The sequence below is a fragment of the Hetaerina americana genome, unplaced genomic scaffold (genome assembly GCF_022747635.1).
Source record: "Hetaerina americana unplaced genomic scaffold, ioHetAmer1.1.p SCAF_5, whole genome shotgun sequence".
NCBI lineage: Eukaryota > Metazoa > Arthropoda > Insecta > Odonata > Calopterygidae > Hetaerina > Hetaerina americana.
The window spans coordinates 9,999,249-10,025,190 of NW_027287095.1; the positions used below are offsets into that span (position 1 = coordinate 9,999,249).

At 35.9% G+C, this 25,942-nt stretch overlaps 1 protein-coding gene across 2 annotated transcripts; it reads right to left on the minus strand.

Annotated features, from left to right (window-relative positions):
• Positions 1 to 1,892: 1,892 nt before the first annotated feature.
• On the minus strand, positions 1,893 to 11,651 carry LOC139693845 (uncharacterized). 2 transcript variants are annotated; one of them, XM_071592148.1, is made up of 7 exons: positions 11,009 to 11,651; positions 10,437 to 10,575; positions 10,182 to 10,312; positions 6,978 to 7,155; positions 6,712 to 6,862; positions 4,785 to 4,948; positions 1,893 to 2,413 (listed from the first exon to the last, which is right to left on the minus strand). In XM_071592148.1, the coding sequence occupies exons 1-7, from the start codon at positions 11,206 to 11,208 to the stop codon at positions 2,102 to 2,104; spliced, it is 1,275 nt and encodes a 424-aa protein (XP_071448249.1). In that variant the 5' UTR covers positions 11,209 to 11,651; the 3' UTR covers positions 1,893 to 2,101. The 2 variants fall into 2 exon arrangements, with proteins under 2 accessions (XP_071448249.1, XP_071448250.1); XM_071592149.1 differs by lacking the exon at positions 11,009 to 11,651 and adding an exon at positions 10,679 to 10,773.
• Between the last annotated feature and the right edge of the window lie 14,291 nt (positions 11,652 to 25,942).

Below are 25,942 nucleotides of genomic sequence, written 5' to 3' on the forward strand. Positions count from 1 at the left end.
TCAATTTTACACATGCATTCACTAGTTCCCTCAAAGATGTCAATTTTAGGTTTTACTGTATCTGTTAAACCAATGCACACAATCAGTCCAAAGCTGCACTGAAATTTTCAAGTTTTTACATTTGTTTGCTGACGAGTTGTGACTATTGCTACACAAACTCATACACAGTTTTCTCAATATGATAGGTTAAAATTGCCTTTATGATAATTTTGATCAATCTTTGTAAGGAATTTAATATTCTTCCCTAATCTACACTGTTTGCATTTTTTTCTACATGGTTCTGGAATGAATCATTTTTGTCACCCGTATTGCTAAACTTATATGCATAATGTCCACCATACTTCAGGGTGGCCAACCATTTTCTATATCCCAATTTACCCGATGAATGCTCTCCATACATATAATTCTCCCAAATGCTTGAAATTTCCATAAGTGCTTCTAGCAAATCAACCCTCGTTTTTGCTCATGTCAAGGGTAACACTGAAGTCGAAGGCCTTGAAATAGCTTTGGCTTTTATACAAGGCCTACATGCCTGATGGTATGCACCAAATCTAAATGGAATATTGCCCTCATCAGGAATTCATATGTGCATATCACATTCCACACTTTTTCAAAAAATTTCCTGTTTCAATTGCTTGATAAAAAGAGAAATTCCCAAATTTTCCCTATTGAGGGACCTCCTTCTATTCGATCAAAAATTTTCCTCTAAGGCTGATTTCTACCTTTCCTTTATGTGCCCTAGTGATGTTAAAAACAGTGTAGGTTCATTCACAGGATTGAAGAGCGAAATGAAAGTGAGAGGCTTGTTGGCTACATAGCTCACAAAACATTTTAAGTACAAAATATCAAACCAAATAATAATAATAAAAGGGGTTGGTCTCAATGCATGAGGGTCAGCCAAATGGAAAAGGTAAATAGGCTGAAGAAATAAGGAGTGGATACTACGGATCAAGAGCTACACTCTGGGGTAGGCCAACTTGCATGCAAGCTTTCCATGTTAATTTCAGATTCAACACAAACCATAACTTCCAATTTTGGAAGACTAAAGACTTTGGTGATATTAAGCATTAAGTCACATGTTATTTTAGGAATTAACATAAACATTTACTTCTCCTCATGCTGCCACCTAAACACATTTTTAAGTGCTTACTTTTATAATGATTTAAGAAAATTAATTAATCCCAGTGAAATAATTAATCAACAAGACATACACATCAAATTTTCAAAATGCATGCAAAAATACCTACATATTATGTCAGTTCCATAGAGAATGATGTGAGCTGATATTTGTCTCAAGAGGAATATAGCATTGATTAATATGTACACCATATTTTCATTCACTATTCTAGTTTCAATTTGAAACATTTTTCTCAAACTACTTTCTTTCAGTTGAGCTACTACTCACGGTGAATTGGCCAGACCAGGAATAGGTGGATTCATCTACCAAATTAAAGCTGTGTTGTTTCTATAGCAGTATTTCATATGAATGGACATAGTTTTGGAGAGGGGGGCCTTTGATAGGCATTTCAAGATAAGAAAGATATAGGCCCCTGATCTCACTCGTTGGGTATTCTTGCTCTCCTTTCTTTACTTTTCCATTTCATACATTGGGAAGATATTCTTTTGGCCAACAATAGTTGTTCTAGCTTCTTAATTTTTCATAGATTTCTTGTTATCTATTATGAGAAATGTTTTCCACCAAGAGTTGCCAACAAAGGTAGTCACTAAAAACAGGCAATTAAACTGGCTTAATGATGAATTGGAATCAATGAGAGTGAAAGTTTTACATCTATATTTAATGTATAAGACAAACAAAAATCCAATATTAATAACTAAATACAAAGATTTAAAAAGAATATATCTTAAATAACAAATGAAAAGAGGAAGCCCAACATATTTTATATTCAAACTAATAACATATACCAGGTAGGGTGGAAAGTATTAACAAATGGAACCATAAATTGTTTCAATCCAATAAAAATAGATTTATCTCCTGATGATTCAATAATTATTTTATTTCAACTGTTGATATTTTAGTAGTATATTCCATTGACTACTATCAGGCTATTTGCTAAATTACTAAATTGGAAATTTAGGAGTGTTATATGAATTTTCTAAAGTTATCATCATCTAATATTTCATACCTATACTTCTTATAATTCATTAGGTCACTTCTCATCGAAATTCTGATGTTTTCATAAATCTTCCTTTTCACCAAAGGCAGTTTAGAGATTTTCACAGCATTTGCAAGATAATCAAAGTATTCCCACTGCAAAATATCCATTTTATGTGCATGTCTTGTTGGCATGCCAAGATTAAGTCTTTTCTGCAAGTCTTCTTTACAATCTTGTTCCATCTCTTCTTTAGAGGGTAGCTTCACTGATTGGTCTAGTGTTTTCAGGAAGAACTGGACCTAATGAAATAAAAACCAAAACAGAAAAAAACATTAGGAATTTGTTTTACATTTTTTAATTGAAAAAATAATTGTAACATCCATAATTTGATATTATTTTAACCACAACAAGCCATATTCAAGAGTCGAGGATTAATCCATGGGAATGAATATATACCTTCTAGAATGGGTACAATAGGAGAGGAGAAGGAGTTGTAGGGGAGTTTCTTGCAAGGGTGGAGTGAGTAAGAAGAGGGGGGGGGGGAGCATGAAAATCCAGTGGATTGACCCATGATAAAAAGAGTTGCATATCAATTCAAAGAAACTTCAGGAAATGTCACAACAGTAACTTTAGCAGACACACCACTGGTGGGCACATGCAAATTAAGAGAATTTCACAGCATAAAAATTATTTGTCTTGATTGGTATTTGAACTCACACTCCAGATGTGGCAAATTATTTTTATTTATTATTTGTGGAAACTTATAAAAGTGGGAAATTAAGAGTATTCTTGTTGAGCAAGTGAACTTTCTTCTATTTATGCTGGATTACCTCCTATTGTTCCTATTCATCCATCTCATACCCTTTGTCTTCCAAGTGTAGGATTTGAAAATTGCATTCTGTACTATGGAAGGACTCATCAGATGCCTAGCCATTGGCAGTGATTCGTCATAATTAAACCAGCATTTCAGATGCTTGGCAACCAAATTCTTAATATATCTGCCCGTTTGTCCAATATAGGTATAACAAACACTATACTTCACACTCCTCACCAGTGGTGGCTCATCCATAAGACCTGTCAATCTGCAGCACTCCCTTTGTTTTCCCACGAGAAAACATTCACCTGGCCATCATACCGGTCAAAGCGAATGATTTTTACACTCTGGAATTGTTGCATTGAGATGTAATATTCACATTCTTAAAGTGGCATATAGTTTGAAAGAATGATCATCTCTCATGACAGTGGAATCCATACCCTAACAAGCGAGGGAGGAATCAGTTTGGAGGAGGAGGGAGCTGATCCTTTCTTGGTGAGAAAGAGTTCAGGCCATAATAACAAGGGAAGCAAGAGACAGACAAAGAGTATTTCCCCAACAATTGCCTATGAATATGTAAATGTATGTTTCCCACAGCTTAAGGATTAAGAGGCCACAATTAGTCAGTCCATTCAGGTGACTTTCATAGACTACTGGGATTTCCTGGTAAGTTTGATGAAAACATAAAACAGCAATTTAAATTATCTTCTGTGTTTAATGGAGATTCTAAAGAATTACAAAATCAACAAACCTAGATTAAAACATTATGCAAATGACAAATAGAACATTCATAAAACCGAAGAAAACAAATTCTTGGCTGCAATGTGTCATGTTACCACAGATATTTTGAAAAATGCATAGGAGATTACATTAATTCACTATGTGAGTGTATGTGCAGGGAAAGAGCAATTTTATGGGCTTTGAAATCTGAAATCTCCGAATGCCGAGGGTTTGTCAGAATACATTTTAAGACAGCTCAACATCGTTTGAAAGTGTGATTTTAAAAAACTAATTGCTCAAACCTACAGTAGTGCTGCCAACATGATAGGCAAGGATTTATAACTTCTAGTAAACTTTATGCTGCTGAATTTCCCATGACTTTTGAGGCCACCCTCCTTATCCATTTTACATGAATGATAGCAATACAATAATGTTCTCTCATTCCACACATTTGATCACTCCAGAACAAAAATGAACATAATTTCATATGGGTCATAAACAATTTTGTGCGATGGATATGAAGCAGTGAAGATTATGGAGTCATGAGTATTTCCATCTCCACTTATCTGTTGCTCGCTGAGCAAGTCTACTTTATTTGTGCATGGGCTACATTTTGAATAAAATAGTTAGGTTCGGTCCAGCTTTCCCTATGGTGAGACCCACCAACCATGATTGCTCCCGAGCCTAGAACAGTGAAATGCAATAAATTTCTCCTTGAGGAGATTTTCTAACAATCAACAAACTCAAAATTTTATTTCCATCAAAATCAAGATGCTGCATGATTTTAAGGGAAATTTCTGATCCAGTGATAATGAGATCAGAATTTTTTTGGTTTAGGAAATATTTCTAACTCTTGTTTTTCATTTGTCTCTCAATAGATGATATTACACAGAAATCAACTTTACTTTCAATTAATTCCTGTAACTGGACTATGGTATGCATCTAAAATCACTCCATCAAGGTTTTCCATAGAGTTTCAAATTTAATCTTTACCTATAATTGATGGGTCCTCCATCAAATCGCCATGGGCAGAGCTCACACAATGACTGGTGGAGGTAAGACCGTTTGTAAAATTATAAATTCACAACTTTATAGAGTGATCTAGTCAGGGAAGCAAGTAAGAAATTATAAATTACCTGGTAGTCAAACATTACGAAAGGAAGAACTGTAAATGGGAGGCCAACCAAGCACATGGATGGATATTCAATATTTATTAAGTGTTTGTAAAGTGGCTGGACACATTGCTCTTTCACTTGTATTTTACAATCAGCACTCAGGAAAGGAAAGCTGTAATGGTAACCTGAAAATAACAATAAAATTCTATTATAAATAATAATTACTCTTATCAAAAGGAATACAATCAGGGGAGAGAATTCAGAGAAAATATATTCCTCACATAGGTAGAACAAAGCTTGATTATTTATCACATCAATTTTAACTCAATGAATAAGAAAATCTATTTTGATACAATATAAATACATAATTCCATATTACACTATCAAGAAATAATTTCACACAATAAACCTTGCTGAAAAGATTTAAATTCCTAGGCTTAATTAGTTATCCTTCTGTACTCTTTCATTCATGGTGTGAATTGTCCCTTAATCTCCTGAGATGCTTAAAACAGTATCACAGGTGACACATCTCTGAAGTTATTCACACCATAAAAGCCAATATCAGATAAACATCATCAAGAGCAGAGTCAGGGCTGGTGACAGGCAGTCTAAATGATCAGATGAAGCAATTCTTTAGGGAGAATGGGACAATAATAGTGGTTTCCATTCCCTACATCAGTTTTTTAAGAAGTCCCTTTTTTCTTCCCAGAATACACATAAGAATCTATTTTCCAGCTCATCATATTCCTTGGCATCTTCACCGTCTAGACGGCAGTAAATATCAGCTCTGCCACCATGAAATGGCTACCATCCAAACCAATGAAACAGAGAGGTGAGTCAATAAAATAATGATCGTGCGAGTATAAATATAAAATCCCAAGCTACTATATACCCTATATGAAGGCTATATGCTCAATGGTCTCTGAACTTAAACATGAAAAAAGGTCTTAAAATACCTGAAGGGATAGTATCATGTTACTTCATTTATTTGAATAGGTATAGCCAATACTGCAAAGCCTACAAAGTATGCCCTCCCATTCATTCCCTTTCCAAATTCAGCAGTTCTAACCGACCAGACCCTATGTTTGTATTATACCATAGAAAGTTCATACATATATTTTTATTACAGTGCACTTAGTGTCCTTCTGACTAGAATGGACAAGCATCAATGCCTTTCTCCAGGCCTGTAAAAAACCAAAGAGTCTCATTCACACATTTCCCTATCCCAAAACATTCCAGGTGCATAACTCAAAAATACCATAATTTCAACAATTTGACTATTAATGCCATTTTCAAAAATAATTTTCACTAATCAGAATGTTGATTGTGTCTTTGCATTCCCATGTTAGAAGCCAAAACTGCGTAACTATTCACCTCCTCACTCTTCAAGAAATCACACTCAAGTATCACATTTTTACAGACATTTTTATAGCCTTACCCAAGTTGATTAAGCTCCTGTTCCATTTGCACGATATGATTTTGCAAAAAAAGGATTTCAATGCATACCAACTACACAGAGGCAAATAAAGTTGAGAGCATTCATATGGCTTTGATTCAGAATTCCACTGAGAAGCAGCACAATACATTTGGTCTTTAAATGGATAGAGAATGCATCTAGGATGATTGAACTGGAGTGGTTTTGTGGTATAAATAATCCTTGCCTGTTACTCTCAAGCTTAATGGGATTCAAATTAAGTTTAGTTGCTTCCCACAGCAAACGAGTTGACAATTGACATACAACAGAATAGTTTCTACATGATTACCAAACTGTGATCAGCGGAAGTGTCATTTAATAAGACCACTGTGGCCGGACATGGAATCTCAAATATAGAAAATGGCCCTTCAAGCAAGGGTTCATCAAGATCAGCCATCATAACTAATACTGCATCGCTGTACATAAGTGAAATTACAACTACCCTAGATGAACACCACTTTAGTCCACCCATACCTGTGCAGTATAAAAATACATCTGCTTCACATTTTCTTCCATCCTCAAGAATGAATCCTCCATCAAAAGCAGACACAACACTTGGTGACTGTTTCACATTATCTGGTAACGGCAATTTTGTCTGATGAGGCAACCTGTGGCATAAGAAAACCTGAAATAAGATAAAGAGAACACAATGGATGATATCTTCCAAGGTGCACACAAATTATTCATCTGTCACCAGCATGATTTTGATAAAACAATAAGCCCAAGCTTATTTTGCTCACCTCTTTTGCTACATGAGATATTTCTACAGAAATGTCAATCCCTGAAGCAGAAGCTCCCAGCACAACCACTCTCTTCCCTTTAAATGAATCTGATGTCCTGTATTCATGGCTATGAAATATGGAACCTTTAAAACTCTCAATTCCTGTGATTTGCGGAAGTTGTGGTTCACTATAATGTCTGGAGAAGAGCATACAAAGTAGAAAAATCAGTGCATTTATTTAATTTAAAAAATATTTTTTTTAAATGGTCACTACACTTCTATGATAAATTTTAAACACAAAGTTCATTTATTAATTCCTAAAGCTATCATGAGACATATAAATAGGTGTTTTATGGCCAATTCCTACTTAACAGAATATGTATGTATTACTTAAGTGCATAACAGACATCTGAATATAAGTATAGGTGAATTTATTAAAACTTCTGGCAAGGCATTTATGTTTGCCGGAGAGAATTTTGAAGAGGAGGCATTTTTGACAAGAAGTTTACAGACAGTGTCCAAAAGGTGGTGATAGCCGCAGGTTGTATCCCAAAGGAAATATTTTTACCTCTCAAAAAATCCATTTTCTCACTCATCTGAGTTTGACTATTGACTAACAATGAATTAATTTTAGAATTGGAAGAGAAAATGCAAACCTTGAAGTATTTATTGTCTTAACAAAGCGCTGGAGTTGGAACAGGAAGACAGTCATTACAAAAACTACATGAAAGTGATTGAATTTCAGGCAAAGAAAACTCTCACTGAAGGAAGCAAAGGATAGACATGCTGGGAGGAAACAATTCCATTGAGGTCTGCCCTAGGGCATATACACCATGATGATGATGATCTAAGCACACCATGTATATTTGTCCGATTAGATTGATAACACATTAGATTAAAATGAGTTGAGCTATGAAAATAATTTATTGATTCATCTTAACTTGACCTTATTTGAAGAAATGTAACTATTCATCAGCTATGATTCATTCTACCAATGAAAAGCTGACCAACTCTTTTGCATAAGTTTTCACAGAAATAAATTTTATTCTTTTAAAACTAACTGGGGGTTAACCATCAAACAACTCCTGATATACCTGAAATTAATTTTATCGGAATAACTTTTAATTTGACTCAGCTAAAAATACCAGCAAGGGAACTCATGGAGAAATTTAAGAGCATCAAGCAGGGGTGTGTGTCCTCTTAGCATAGCATGAAGGATTGAAGGCTATAAGGTTAGGATCCTGAGCAAGAGAGGACATTAGTGAAACACAATGTGAGTTGGATGCTAGAAATTTTTCCTTTTAAACAGGATAAATGGAGAACACTGGAAGTGATAATATTCCATTTAAGTCAGCATTAGAGGAAGATAGAAAAAAATACCATGGATTTCTATGGAGAAATTTAATTCAGTATAGCCAGTTCCAATGCATAGATCACATCATCAAGTACAACTTTTTCCATAGAACATGAGAGTTACATGACACATTCATGTTATTCACAGAAACATGGAAAGAGGGAGACGGATGCATGGAGGTTGAGTGTGAGAGTGATTTGTTGTGGGTTCTGGGGTGGAGGAGAGAAGGGAGGGAGAGGGCAGGGAGGAAGGAAGGAAGCTAGTTGGGTGGGTGGGATCGAAGGCAGGGAAATGAGCATGGCGTTGTCAACAGGGGCAAAATATGCAGAAGAAAGGGTCATGGACCTGGGAGGCTCCAGTGAGGGGCAATGGGTTGAATATGGAGCCAATGGGTGTCAGAGGGATGGAACTCCACTTAATGTGATGATGTCCCATTCCACCCCCACCTAAATCTAGTCTCCTTCATTTCTGTCTTCCCCTAGTTCCGATATTGGTGATTTATTTACATTCACAAAATTCAAAAAACTTTTTTGAGGAAATGAAATTAATTACAAAGCATCTGTGACCAATCACTCAGCCACAAATTGTGTACAGACCTTAAAGAGGCATTGAAGGAGTTGTCATGTAATTTGAGATATTCAGATTTGAGGATACTGAATTCATTAATCAGAAAATGCTTGTTTTCTCATCACACAAAAACCCATTTCCCTAAAGGCCATTTAATGACAAGAAGTGAAGCTATGATCAGGTTGCATTTCAAAGAAAACCTATGCTAATAAAAATAGAGAAAAACAAATTGAATACCTCCAGGGCTGAAGGAATAAAGTTTTCGAGGGAGATATAATTTATGGTATTATGCATTAACACTTTTTAATAAGGCATCCTTGATTTGAGCGATTTTTGTTAATGTTTTTTATCATAGGTTGGGGCCTATGCATACAAATTTGTAAATGAGCTTTATATGAATAATATTGTTTATAAGAGGCACATGGATCTGATAATAAGAATCAGGGAATTTTACAATTAAGCTCAAATGTATGACATTACAGATTAAATGTATAGTAGGTGGTTCTGAATTTAAGGAACCTTGAATTGCTGAATGCACAGCAGATCATAGTTTATATGAATCTTCTGCAAATACCATCTCAGAGTATATAATTCATATGACCCCTATAATGATGGTATTAATGATTACTCCCCAAAAAAATTTGAAACTTAATTTTCTGGAGACTAATAGAAGACTTCCAGCAAAAATGTCTCCCAAATATTTTAAGTTTCAAGTAGTCCTCATTGGCATATTAAATCACCAGACAGGAAAATCTGTTGAAAATTAACTGCTTTGCATGGGTATTAAAGCTCATAATGAAAAAATCCGTTTTTAGACCAATAAAAGTTCTACTGAAGTAACAACACTTAACACGTAATGATAGAAGAAGATAAAATATACCTCTTTGTTGCATGATATTTCCCAATTGGATGTTTCTCTGCCCATTATTATAATTACCATGCTGGTTGCTTTTGAGATAAGTAAAGCAGCTTTTGAGCCCTGCAAATACGCAGTTAACTTCAGGTACTTAAGTACTTGAACTCGTAAGTTATTCTATAACATAACAGGATGAGGATTATTAGCTGCATTTAGGTTAAAGGGGTTGTCATTCATATCTATGGTGATACATCGCTATTTTTATATTTCAATGAACGATCATTATCATGACTACGTAAAATGAACTAAAATTATCTGCACGAATATTTGGTACCCAAATGATTGATATTAATGTAATATGAATAAATTGTAGTCACTGATGAATAGTAATTCAAAAGTAAATTATCAACATATTGTAGAGTATGTTTATAGAAAAATATAATTACCCGTTGCAGACCATAACGGAATCAAATTCATGCTCATCAACTTCTCCCGATGGTACATCAATCACTTGAACACGCCATTTTATCGAACCGCTTACATTAAAAGGTTGCACTTTATTTACCTTTTTATGAAACTGAAAGTAAATAGTTACAAAAGAATGTGAAAAAATAATAAAGTAAATCATCGTGTTACTTCATTCATTTAGTTTTTCGCCATAGGCAAAATGAGTTGTATTTTCCAAGTTTTTCGTGGAATACCTGTATATGCTGGTACAATCCATAGTGTTCCGCATAAGCTTTCAAATATTGACAAATTTCGGTGTGATGTAAGAATGACTCTTCATTTTCAGGAAAAGGAAAGTCTAGAAAGTTCATCACTTCTTTCGGTAAATTTGTCCTGCAAAAAAACAATACAATTAACATATCTACTTCTTACCAGATTCTGCTCCATCCCTGTGGAGCGTCCTTGAAATATTAGTCTTCATCTTTTCAATGCATACAGGTGGTTCCCGGATTACGGACGAGAAACATCCTTAGGTTGATTTTGTATTTAAGTCGGATCCTCGATGAACAGCTAATACAGATACGGAAGTAATTATAATTCTATAAAAGCCCGTGTGTGGAAATAAAGTAACAGTTATTGGGTACCACCTGTGCTCGTACTGTACGTGATTCGTACGGTACGCGTCTCAAACAAGCAGAAACCACGTTAAACAAAAACTTAACGAAATTCGCTTGCCTCAATATTGGCTGCAGACTCGCAATAATGTAATAATATTACTTTATCATCGTTGATGATAGGTTAGTGCAATGACCGAAATGCGACTTACTTCAAACTCTTGTACATGCTGGAATGAATGGGTACTCCGTATTTATCGTTGTGAATGTCATCAGTGTAAACCCAAGTCCCTCCGACGGATCCAGTTTGCTCAAATAATGTGCAGCTATAAAGCCCCCCAGTGCTAATATACTTTGCGGCGCATAATCCTGCTGCTCCGGCACCAATTATCGCCACGCTAGTTTCACTCATGTCAAACAAATTCTGGAAAACTTGTAATTGACAACATCCCTTGAGACCCTTCGCAGTCGACTTTGAACTATTTTGCTCTATGCCGTGTGTTGATCACAATGATAGATAAACGCTTCAGCAGATAATGACTTGTGGGTGTATAGGTAAGATAATTTTGTGTACAGAGTCTATTCTACTCAACTGAAAAAAGTTTTCAACCTTCATGTCAACTGTACCTTTGGTCCCAATTTGGAAATCAGATAGGTGGCAATACCTCCTCGATACATTATCATGTTTACATTCTTAAATTTTAATTTGGACAGCTGTCATGAACTTTTGACGGGTAAAAATTTGTAAAAGACCCCTTCCTTGTTCTCAACCGACCTACACGTCACAGCGTTGCGTAACGTAGCAGTAATGATTCTCCAATTATTCAAAAGGGAGTGGGCTCCGGCTATGTCATAACTCCTACTGAACGGATTAATTAAAACTGGCGAGAAGGGTTGAATACTTCCGGACGTAGTTCGAACTTTTCTTGTCTACTCTCTTCTGTTTTTGCTCCAGCCCAGACGATGGCCATATTGAAATTAGTTCTTGTTGGAAAGCATAATGGAACATAATTACGAAAAAATGAACAATATGGATTTATGCTAAAATAAATCAAAACCCCAGTCACTCAACTAAAAACTAATTAGCAGGTTTGAAATAATTCCCAGGATTCAAATTAAACTTAAGTAAGCAGATATTAAATAACTAGTTAGGTGATTGGGGACCTCATTATGTGCGGATAATTTGAATAATTCGCTTGATATTAATTCCATACTCAAGATGATAGAACAAGGGAGAGGGTGTGGGTTGAAGTTATAGTGTTAAAATACAAAGTGGATACCTACTTGTTAATGCTGCATGTGTATAGATGTATCAACCTTAAATAAATCTACTGCGCCAAAATTGTCCAGCAGAGAATAGATCATTGAAAAATGTAACGCTGCTGATGAGGACAGATAATTATGATATTTGAAGATTGTTTGGCTGTAGGAATATATAGGCAAGGTGGTGTTGAAGGAGATGAGGGAGGAGGGGTGGGTTGAACTAAGGGCAAATGAAAAATATAAAGTGAGGGAGGGAACCTTAACAAATGTCAGCTCTGATGACTGGAAAATGTGGAGTGGTTCAAATTCGACACAATTGGAATGTTTATACATTCCAAGGTGAACGAATACCTTGTTGAATCTTCATAGCAGTTAGCTATCTTTGAAATTGAATTAAGGCTGTAATTCTTAAAGAAATTTCCATCATGTAACAATGACCAAGGTCACTCTTTCACCGTTATATGTAGGTATAAATAAGGATAAACGCCTTAATAACTTAAAATAGTGTGGTAACATGTTTTCTTTCATGTGTGTGTACACAGCAGTACAGATAGTACCATATAATACATACATAGATTCCATGAAATTATTGCATATAGGGCCAGTTTAATTACCAACATATAAAGTATTGGCACTAGTATACTATATGTATTAAATATACAAGTAATCAACAACAGTAAACACAAAAAATTCTACAAAAAAACGGCATTTTTCAACCATCCTTTGGTGCATAGGGTTAATCATCCACAGAATATATATGCATACAATCAGAACTTCTATAGTCATATTTTTAAGGCTTTAAGACTTTGAATTATCCTTAAGATCGACAAGGATTTTTTTGAGCAATCTTACACACATTACCCTGTGAAAAGTTCGTAGCATACTTTCATCGTGCATTGGCTTCCGTTTGCTTTTGTTGTGATAGTCAGAGTTGACTCAATTTCAAAGAAAGCTATTAATGACAATTTTAATATTGTAGTCGTTAATTCAGGAAGAATGAAAGAGGCAAGACAAGCCAGTTAATTATTTTGCAAGAATCATAGACCTGAATTGTGGATCAAAATTGGTGGCTGATTGAGATACAGGTAATAATATACAAGGATGCATGACAGGGGGGAAATAGATAAATAACTTCTCCTTGCTTACTGCTCCACCAAGATACTTTAATCAGAAATAAGTGGAAGTTAATTTCTGACTGAAATGTTCAGCATGTTGCAGCCAAAACTGTGAGAACCGAAGCACATGTACAGAAATTTATAATGATTCTCTCCCTAAATAGATTTCTCATTGCTGTTCATTTGCAAGCTATTTGTTTTTTTTATTGACTGAAAAATGTGACATTTCACTCTCATTGGGAATCACAATTAGGTAATTACATGGGCTCACTAGTACATACAAGAGTTTTCAATGTTTTGTTATTTTGTGGTATCGAGGTTTTTAACAGTATTATTTACATATTGCATGGTTTTATGCCACTGATTTAAGATAATAATGGTAATAATGTCAAAAGATGGCCATTTATGTCACAAAAATGTGGTTCTATTTATACAGGCCCTTGTGGGGAAACCAAAGAGAAAAAATCTCATTAAATGCTATCGGTTTTGAAGGTGTGGTTCAACCCAGTTTAGTACACTGCCTCTAATACCCATTCTTATAGGCTGAAGCAATATGTTGGATGGAATGAAGGGAGGACAGAAGTATAAAAAGATGAAGAGGATGTTGGGTTGTGTTTTGTAAAGAGAAACAAGAGCTTGGTAGTTGTGTTCATTCAAAAACTAACTTAAGTGGTACATTACCTGCAATAGTGATATAATAGAAATAAGATATTTGATTAACAAGATCAAAGGCTAAGTATTTTAGCTATGCAGTACAACCTCAGTGCAACAAAAACCCTTGTACAATGAAGTGTAAACATGGAATTCACCTTAAAATATTTATACAGAAATAACCATAAAAACTCACTTTTTTGCCACAAATTGGTTGCTACAAGATTAAGCAGAGTAAATATACTGTGACTGATAGTCCCAACATAATTTCCCTATTCCTCAAACTCACCAGACCTGTGTGTTTTCAAGCAGAAGTAGATTTCTTTTCATCTCTGTAATGGTACAGGGAATAGCCACTCCAGGCAGAGAGAAGAAATTTTTTGGTCTGAAACATCCAAATAAGAGAACTAACTATTCACTCGCCACTCATTATTTCAGTGGCTCCTAATGTGACATGCAAGGTAATCATAAGCCAATGCAGTTCATACATCATACACTTTGCTGAGCAGGAATTGCATCTGCAATGGTGGTGCCTGTAAGCTGATTTTCTTGTTAGGGCTAATTCTGGCTGGAAAAATTTATTTACCAATTATTTTGCTTTTACTGTTCTAAATTTTCCTCAAAGAATGAGTGGTGAATATTGTTTTTTTAACAAAGAAAATATCAACCACAGTCTTTGTTTTGTATTGGGGAAAAAGTGGTCTGTAGAAATCTGTCAATAGGTACACTGCACAGGCCAGGACTTGCATCAAGGCCAGCCATCTACTTATATGCTTGTTAGTAGGGCTGTAACTGAGGAAGGGGAGAGGAATTACTTGTGGTGATCATTAGCCCTGACTGCCACATTTGGGAGATATTTAACTGGGAGAATAGATTCTTTGAGAGATTGTTGAGGCCAATACTTTGTGTAATCCCATTATAATTAACGAGGAAGAATTAAATAACTTTGCATTTCCACAGAATAGAATTCGTATACTAGCTTCACTGCACTGCAGCATCACCTGAACTAATAGTCAAAAAGTTCGGACACGTTCTAATATCATCAAGGGGTGTAATGGGAGGGGAGCAGGATGGTACCTACCAACCTACCACCTATGTACATACTTCTGGTTCTAAAATTTCATTCTTAATGTGCTTAATGCCAAGGTGTAACACAATCACAGTTAATGGAACTATCATGGTGTGAGGAGTTTGGGTGAACTCCCTATAAAAAATTATAATTGCAAACCTAGACTTTTTCTGACCAGAACTTAGCATTATAAAATAACTCATTCTTTACCACTAACAGATAATGGAAAGAAACAAAATTGTCTTTGGTTACCTTCAGATATTCAGTATCAGAATATCACCAGTTCCCATATGAAATTCATTTTAAACAGTATTCACTAGGGCACCTCTCATTACTCCTGGTCAAAACTTCCAGATGCAGATGAGTTTTATGGAGAATTCTTTGGATTGTACAGTTGGATTTGGGTCATGTTCCAACAATCATGGAGTTGCTCCAGTGATGTTTTAAGGGTTTGGGATGAAATTTTTATTTGCGTATGGACTTCTTTCTATTATGAACAAATACTTTTGATTCCAAAACACCATCTAATTTAGGCTTTTCTAGTCAAGCAATTGTGTCAGGGAAAGATTTGGAGGTTTTTTTACCTCTGCAGGATATGTACAAGGAACTTGTTCACCAGGTAAATTACTGGCTAAATGTCAATGATGCATGTTTTGGCTTTACGTTGGTGAATTCAGATATTTAGCCTACTTGACTTGGTACTCTTTTAACTTACTAAACAGGTGGTATCCATTGGGTGCCAAGTTGGGACTATATGGTGGGTCCAAACTGTAGAAGGAGATTGATGGTTATATGGGCGACATGGAGGTGACCATTGTCTTGGAGAAGGCTATCTCAGCATCCTCTTCTCTGCTTCTGGATCGCCTATCTTAGTTGATTAAGTGTCAGACAAGAACTATCAGTGTGTATTGAAGGAAAATTTAGCCAGAAGGTGCTTCAGTGATGATGGAGAGGTGTGATGGTTGAGATCCAACATTTCCTCAATGACATTGCGGCAGGCTGATATGACATGGGAATACAAAAACTATCCCAGTGCCTACAAAAATTCATCAAAGGAAATGCAAATGATGTAAACAATAGAGAAACATCAGAGATTTTAAATTAAGTGTGAATTAAAGAGAATAAACTCTCTTTTTATTTCTAAATAAATGGAAAACCCTACTTTTGGAATGATCCTCTTGAAACAGCATATCTTGAAGGGCCCTGAATCTATATAGCGAGGTGGGGAACATTTTTCTCCTTTAGGTGACAGGTGCTAATAGGTTGGAGACTGCAATGATATAAATAATATTTCCAAAACATATTTCAAGATCATCAATATGGAATATCAATCATGTAGTTGCTCTCCAAATTATCCCATTTCCTGCCAATTTCTTCATTCCCTCATAGTTCCTTGTATCAAAATTTCTATTACTTGCTGCATTAGGTTCTCAGAAATTCTTCCTCTTTATGTTTCCTTCAATTATGATCTTCAGCAACCTATTATCCTTGTGGAATTTTCTAACTAGTTTTCCTCTTCTTCCAGTGAGTGCCTTCCATAAGCTCCTTATCTTAAAGTACTTCTTCATTGTTACTTTGTCTATCCATTTTGTTTTCATCCTTCTTCTGTAGTTACAAATTTTCATCATCTCCCATCTTTTTTTCTCTGATACTCCAATTGTTCACATCTAACATTTATATAAAAGAGGACTCTATTTAAGTTTTAATGTATCTCTTTATAATTTCTATGCTAGTGTCATTTGCCATTAACAGTTATTTCTTCTGATTGAAAGCCTACTTCATCTTTCTTAGTCTTCTTACTCTATCCTTCTTGCTTCTTTCACCATAATGATCTTGCTGCCTAAATAGCAAAGTCATTTTGATTGGTGAGATTGAAAATCCTTTTAAAACACCAGATAGTTATTTTGTTGTCAGCCAAAAAAGTGAAAATCATTCAAAAAGATGTTATAAAAGTGTAAGTAAATGCATGTTTTTTATTTACCAATTTCTCCACTATCAACCTAATTCCCTATCTCATTTTGAATATCAGCTGTGAGCAAACTTTGCCTAATGAAGATGCCACTGACATTGGAATAGCTGTAACTTCTCTTTTTTCTCCCAACCATTTCGTTTCCTACTCCACCAGCCTTCTCTTTTGTAATTACTTCTTTTTCATTCCTTTTCTTGCGACTCACTCCTTCCTCAACCCTATTGAACTCACGTAATTACAAATCCTGCAACCTACAGACTTTCAACCAATAACACTCCTCTAAATGGCCAATGTTCATCACACATCATTGCCAAGGGTCTTTTAGAAATTTATTGATGGGAATAATCCTTTTAAAAAAGAAATGCAAAACATATATTAATTCCACAGTTATAAAAATCAGTTATTTATGGGTACAAATTACATCAAGATGCATACTCCTTATTGAGAATTAAAATATAATTTAGAATTTAAGAAGAATTTTGATTAACAGTGCATGAAAGACATTTTCAGATTGTATACAGGTACATATCTATACACATCCGTACATACCTAGTATTAATATAGACATAATAATTAATACAGACAAATAATAATTAATATAGACAAAATATCAATATTAAATAATGTTTCATATTAAAAAATGCAAACAGAATATAAGAAATATAGTATTTGTTACAGGCCAGATAATGGTACAAAATGATAAATGTCAGTAGTAGTCATTAAATAGACCTTGTGAGAAGGTTAGGAAAATTTACCCAATTAGCATTATTGACATGTACAGATATCCACACAGCAATAATTAGTATTCTAAAATTCCTCTGGTATTTTCAAAAAGATTTTTAAGTGATCCTCGTGAGATAGAAAATAGGTAAATGTAATCACAAAGTTGGCATCTCTCATATTCTGGCTTATAGGTGAGTAGTAAGTGTAATTTTGAGCATGATATCTAATTTCAAAGTGGATTTCATGTTTTGTGTTATGTGAAGGTGCTTTGAATGATATTGAACTTAGGAGTTCTTAGGAATAAATCTTTAAATGCAGTAATTTATAAAGAAAAATTATGTTATAAATTTTCTGTTTATGCAAGGAGGGAAGATTTAGTAGAGGTAAAATATTATTATTTATTATTATTACTTTTTATTTGCCTAGAGATCACAATACAAAATACCAGGTGGGTGGTGTATGTACATGATATAAGGCATGTCAAAAAGGAGCAAAGACACAGGCTCAATTAAGATACATAAAAGAAATGATGCTCATAGTTACATAAATGTTTGGCACAAACCCATGAACATTGGCTGTAACATGCACATGCAATATCAAATTCAGAAAAACCATTGAATACCAACATGAATCAGACCATGACCATTGCTAGAAACTAAAAGTATGAACTTATTGATTCATGATATCATGATAACTATAGTATAAAGATCTTTATGAAAATTGAATTTGAAAGCAATTTTGTACACAAATTAAAAACACGGGCGGAGGAATACAAACGCTGTTTCAGGAACTGTGACCTCAAGCAATCACACTTTGCCAAACATCTAGGGGAAGAAAACTATGGGAGTGATTTCAACCCGGAACTCTTACACCAGATGGAAAAAGGAATGAGGATGGACAAGTGGGAAGAGCTCGAAATCAGGAAGAATTTAAAAACGGGTCATTTGGTTAACGATTTATTGTTTGAATACCTCTCCCCAATCCTGGAAGTACCCCTTTCCCTCACAGATAGACCCGACAAACCTCCCACCCCACTGTAAACCAACCAAGCACCTGTCCTGACGCTTAACACCCCTCTCCCCCCTCCCCATCAACACCGATCGCAACTCCATTTTCTTTCGACTCCTTATCCCCCCTCTCTCACCCACCCCTCCTCTCCCTCATGAATGGTATATAAATGGACTGCGACTTGTTTAATTTTTACCTGATGATGACGCTTGAGCGTTGAAACCGGTTGTATGTAAATAAAGGACAGTGGAAAGATACATTGTATTCTTCATTTAATTACACAAATTTTCTTTGAACATGTTTGATTTCCATTCCATCATTTCCATCCATGAACTACAGTCTTAATCCAAGTATCATCTTCAAGATGTGAGTAGTACTATGTGTGGTACTCTCTTCTCATTTTCCTACTCACATTCTCCTTCCCTTCACACCCAATATTTTTCTTTTCATTTTTATATTCTTTTACCCTCTTCTTTTAATTTTTAAATTGCCATGAACCAGTCCAACATATTGATATATGCACCCCAGATTTAGAACAATTAGTTGTGTCTTTGAATTCTATGAACATATTATCCAATTGTTCCCGGCTCAACCTTGTGGAAATTCATTTTAAATAAATGAAGAATGCAATGTATCTTTCCACTGTCCTTTATTCACATACAACCGGTTTCAACGCTCAGGCGTCATCATCAGGTACCTGATGATGATGCTTGAGCGTTGAAACTGGTTGTACGTGAATAAAGGACAGTGGAAAGATACATTGTATTCTTCATTTATTCATATTGTCCGTTTAACAAGGACCTCCTCTTCTTGATGGTCATTCACTTATTTCGTGTCTGGAATTCATCCCCATGGTGCATAAGGAGAGCAACTATGCCCAAATATTGGCAGCCATTCCATGTTACTTGCAACCATGGCATTTAAAACAATCTAAAATCTTACTCTTGGTTTTAAATATACTATGCATATATACTCAAAATTATCAGAAACCACTCTCAAAAAATTAATCCTCTTCTGCCACAGGAGGGGGATTTCTGTGGGTGCAGATAATAGTAATATTAATTGGTCCTAGGGCTTTGTAAAGAAAAATATAGGACAAGTTAGAGAACAAACAATCAGCTGTTTCAGTGCTCCGAAAGACTCGTGAAAAGCCTTGTAGAAAAATCAAAGTCTGTCACACTTGCAATAAATAAGTGGTGTACAGTTAACCTTCAAGACTTAAATACAAATGGAAGTAAAAAAGTATACTTTACATGCAATAATAATGTGACAGATGATCTGCTGGTAAAAATTAATGACCAATCAATTGAGTGTGTGACGGAATGTAAATTTCCAGCTATTTCTCTGTGCGCAAATATTTCCTGGGATATGCACGTAAAAGCCCTTCAACATAAGCTAAGTTCAACTTGCCATTTATTAAGTCACCTGTACAAAACTACAAGTAAAACTGTACTACTTAATTTATACTATGGGGAAATTTATTCAAATGTAACCAATGGTATAATATTATAGGGATCAGCTGCTATTTATTAAACCATCTTTGAATTGCAAAAAAATAATCACCAGGAAACCTCACAATGCTCCATCAAAGCCTATTTTCCATGAATTAAATTTGCTACCACTCCTATGCATCTGCATTATGTTTTTAATTCTTTGTATGAAAAATAACATTTGCAACTATTCTCTTTACTCTGCCTATCATCATCGTTGCACCAGAGGAAGGCACAACATCCAGTATGGGATTATAAGAACTAAAACATTGAAATTAGGACCCAATGAAATGGGCATCAGATTATGTAACAAACTACTCAAAAGTACAAAGGATACAAAGGGAACTCCTGCATTCAGGCATAAATTAAAAAGATATCTACAGTGTAATATTTTCTACTTGGTTGACGAATATCTCGCACATTACATTCAATGTTCATGGGTTTGTGCTAAATATTATGTAACTGTGAGCATCATTTCTTTTATGTATCTTAATTGAGCCTGAGCCTTTGCTCCTTTTTGAGGTGCCTTATATCATGTGCATACACCACTCGCCTGGTATTTTTGTATTGTGATCTCTGGGCAAATAAAAAGTAATAATAATTACTCCAGAAACTCTTCCACACTATAATAACATTTATCTATCAGATAATGCTTGAGATATTTCTTTAATGTCCCCATAGAAGGAACAGATTTAATGCCTGGTGGCTGATAATTGAAAATTTTGATGGCCACATGAAAGGGACTCTTATTATACTTAGCGGAAGAGTGTCAGAATAAATGTACATCAACACTCTTTCAAGTATTTTGCCCTTGTACTTGAGTATTGGTGATTAGTTGTTTCATATTATCCTTAACACATGTCCATAAATAATAAAAAAACAGACAAGGTAAAGTTAGAATTTTCAATTCTTGAAAATAAGATTTACAAGTTTGTCATGGGGGTATTTTTGCTATGTACCTAATACATCTTTTCGCATTGTAATAACTCAACATAAGCCGTATGATGACCCCTAGAAAATAATTCCGCAGCTCATATGTGACTGAAAGTTGCCATAGTAAACCATTTTCAGTATATTTAAATCTATAATATTTGTAAGATTTCGTGGAATAATGGGGACTGTTTTTCAAAGGTGCAAGTCAGTGTACAAGTCCTCTAAAAGTAACGGTAAATGTAATCATAAATATTCTAAACCATATATAAAACAAAAAGCAGATGTGATTCAAATTGTAACTGCTTCAGTTTTAGTGAAAATTCTGCCAGAGCATGAGCACTTAGATGACATGTATTTTAAATGAGCCTTTGAGCATGACACATAATTAAATACTCCGGCCATGACATACATCAGGAGAAGGTCCTTGCAAACTGCAATCAACCTCATAAGCTATCCAATAACCAAATTAAGGGTAACTAGGGCAGCTTTTTAAGTGAAATAGTGGAGACTTTGTAATGGCACACAGGTAAGGGAATGGATAATACTATAGTGCCTCTTTTGGGTTAAGTTTTAAATCACCTTCCATCATAGTATGCTTGGCAATCAACCCCTCTAGCATCACTTGCTTTTTAAAACTGTTTAATTTTTTCAGTGAAATGAACTCTGCATACTGCAGACTGGGCTTGGGTTTTTTCTATATTAGATACTTGGTAAGTTTTCTCTGGTGCGCTTTATAGAATTTCAATTCAAAGAGTAATGAGTACATTGCTTATTTTTTAATAGGTATTATCAGGAGAGGTGAGATCATTTGCACCTTTCAACACTTGTAGGTAGGTTGCTGTAGGAGAATTTTCGGTGCGAAGATTGGACAGAAATCCAGTACCAATCAAATTCAGCCTACACTTACTACTTATACAGCCTACAATTACTACACTACATATGGGTCCAATAAAAAGAGACATTTCAGGCGTGATATGGTGAAATATCATAATTAATTAAAAATAGCAATTTTCCACAAAAATAAAATTTAATGCGACCGGTTTCAATGTTACTACGTCATCATCAGGTGACAGTTAAACCTCAGAGTCCAGTATATATATGATTAAAGGCAAGTAAGGGGAGGGTGGAGTAAAAGAGGGGAAGAGGGGGGAAGGTGGAAGGCAGAATGGGTGACTATGTGAGTGGAGGGGGGAGAGGGTTGGGGAAGACAAGGTGCAAAGACCCTTGGACTCCGGAGAGCGCGTCGTGGCCGAATGGAGGGGGGTGTCTCGTTGAGGGTGTCCCACGGTGCAGTGCAAAGCTCTTTGGGCCGCGGAGGAAGAGGACGGGATCGGGGGTTTTATCTGAAGGTGAGATTTTAAAGTCACTCCGAGATTTGAAGGCAGGAAACCTACTAGTGCTCAGTAAAGCTGACAAGGGAAACTGCACTGTCATCCTAGATAGGGACGATTATACCAGTAAGTGCCTAAAGTTCATATCCACCAACGCCTTTGATGTACTCCCAAAAGATCCTACTCCCAATTATCAAAAGCGTGTCAAAGAGGCCATCGCTTCCTGCGTCCACATATTCAATGATAAAGAAAAATTCTTCTTGACAACCATGAACCCTTTACCCCCAAGACTTTATGGCCTACCTAAACTACATAAAAAAGACGTACCCATTAGACCAGTCGTATCAAGTGTCAGTGCTCCAGTGCAAAAATTAGCAACAAAATTAAACTCAATCTATCGACAACTCTCAGGCTTCAAACCCAGATTCTGAATAGAAAACTCCATTTCCTTAACTGAACGTCTTCTGCCCTTCACCTTACCACCCAATGCTAAGCTAGTATCGTTTGACATGTGTAGTATCTTTACTTCCATTCCGACGCATGAAACTTTAATTTACGCTCAAAATATATAAATCAACGCCAATGTGAACCAACACCTCATTAATGAATTAAGTTCACTTCTCAAAATTTGTGTAGACCAAAATTATTTTTTATTCTGTGGCACCTACTATAAACAAAAGGATGGTCTGGCTATGGGGTCACCCCTTTCCCCTCTCTTCGCAGAAGTTTTTATGGATAATTTAGAGGACAAGATCCTAAGTGAAAATAAATTCAATGATAACATTTTATACTGGTTTAGATATCTGGATGATATCTTATGCTGCTGGACAGGCAGTGATAGACAGTTAGACCTTTTCTTACATTTCATAAACTCCATCCACCCATCTATAACTTTCACCATGGAATCGGCAGTGGACCATAAAATCAATTTCCTGGATCTCACAATTGAAATAAAAAGAAACACTCATCATTTTTCAATATTTCGAAAACCCACGTATACAGACCAAGTGATACCCTCAGACTCCTGCCATCCCTTCACCCACAAACTAGCCAGCTTCAATTCCATGATCCACAGATTAATCAGTATCCCCTTGTCCAAATCCAACTTCGAACGAGAGCTCATTGCGATCAAGCACATAGCCTTTCAGAACGGTTACCATGTCCGCATAATAGATAATATACTGAAGAAAAAACTTAAGAAACAGGCCCTGAAATTAAACATCTCCCTTGCAGTCACTACAGTCTCCGAGCGCAAATGGTGCAAACTTCCATTCCATAACTCTGTGTCATAAAAAATCGCTAACAGGTTTCCCAAAGACAAATTCCGCATTTCTTTTTATACCCCCAATACTCTATACAAAGCCCTATGCTCAAACAAAGATCCTATAGACTGCAACACCAAAAGTGGTGTATATGAAATTTGGTGTGAGTGTGGGGCCATTTACATTGGTCAGACAGGCAGGAGTTTTTCGTCATGTATCGGGGAACATAGGAAAGGCTACATTACAGGTCATACCAACTCTTTATTTGCCAAACATCTTCTTGATTCTAACCATTTCTGCAATTTCAAATTCAAAGTCCTTCACAATTTGGAAAAAGGAAGGAAGCTGGATGCCATGGAACAGCTGGAAATCTTACATCGGAAGGACTTGGAGCTGATCAACGAAGTCCAATTTTTATCTTCACCCTCCCCCCTCCTCTCCATCACCTTCCCACGACGTACATGTGACCAGTGATCCCTTGCCCCTACTCATTGGATTTTTCCTTCCTTTCCCCCCCTCTGCAAACAGAGACCATGCTTTCCCGGACAAAGTGGGAAACCCCGAGTCCCCACCCCCTTTCCTCACGGACGAGGAGGGAAGGTTCACCGCTGCAGGACAAACCACACCCCCCCCCCTATTCGGCATGTGCTAGTGATAACATTCCCTCCTACAATCCTCCCTCCCATCCCAATCTTTACCCTTTAACTCAGTGCTTATTTGTGTATTGATACCTTGTTCCCAGACCACGACCATGGGGAAAAACCCCCGATCCCGTCCTCTTCCTCCACGGCCCGAAGAGCTTTGCGCTGCACCATGGGACACCCTCAACGAGACACCCCCCTCCATTCGGCCACGACGCGCTCTCCGGACTCCGAGGGTCTTTGCACCTTGTCTTCCCCAACCCTCTCCCCCCCCACTCACATAGTCACCCATTCTGCCTTCCACCTTCCCCCCTCTTCCCCTCTTTTCCTCCACCCTCCTCTTACTTGCCTTTAATCATATATATACTGGACTCTGAGGTTTAACTGTCATCTGATGATGATGTAGTAACATTGAAACCGGTCGCATTAAACTTTATTTTTGTGAAAAATTGCTATTTTTAATTAATATGGGTCCAAATAGTAGCATTTCATTATGTGGATAATGTAATTCATTGTTAATATTTCCCTAATGAGACTCAAGCAGGTATTGCAGTTGATGGGAAGGTGATCCCACAGGTACAAAATACCCAATTTTTGGGTTTCTACATCAATTCTCAAATCTCTTGGAATGAACGCAATTACTTTAACCAGTAAGTTAAGCTCAGCCTGCTTTTTGATAAGGTCCATTAGGTCCACAGTTTCAGTGGCTGTTCTCTGTGCACTATACTATGGTGAATTTTATTCTCACATTGCCTATAGTATCCTTTACTGCAGTTCATCATCTAAGGCCTTGGCTATTTTCAGGAGCTAAAAAAGAGCCATTCGGCTAATGAGTTTTGCTAAACATAATGCCCCTTGCCGTCCCCTGTTTAAAAAATTGGATGTATTGCCAGTGCCATGTATTTATATTTTTCATGTAGTCGTACATAAAAAAAGAAATCTATCTGAGTATGTGAAAAATTGTGATATCCACAAATATTCTACAAGGCAGAATGAGCAGCATTTTATATGCATGTACAAAAAATGCAGGTGCTGGCCCATATTTTATGGGCCTTCCAACTTTATAATAAACTCCCAGCTGAGATTAAGGCCCAAAAAAGTGTGGCTGCATTGAAAGACAATCTACTTAGGTTATTAAAATTAAAAATGTATTATTCAATGGCTGAATTTCTTGATAATGCGTGATATGTGTCTTGTATCCAAATATGTATTTTGTTACTTTCCCCTGATGTCTTATATCAAGTGTAGCAGTTGTAACAACTTGATCACTGGACAAATAAAATGTATTATTATTATAAAAATAAAATATATTTTCATAATATATATGATTAATAACCTGAATGGTGTGAGAGGCATATTTCCTGTGAAAGCCCTCCCGTATTCACTCAAAAAAAGAGAATGTATTTTTATGGCCATTGAATTTCTAGGTACATATGTTTTGTCTGTAACAGATAGGAAGTATCATCTGCATAAAGAAACTGCTTACTGCTGGGTATTGAATTTGGAAAGTCATTTGCAAATTTAACAATAAATAGTAAATATCAAGTATTAAGCCTTTGGGGAAATTTTGTTGACTTCTAAGACACATTAGCGGTATTTTTTGAAACCATTGCATGTTTAACGGGGGCATATAACTTTCTGCAGCTAGGAAGTTAAGAAAGAACTGGTTTAACCAAGGCTTTACCATTTCT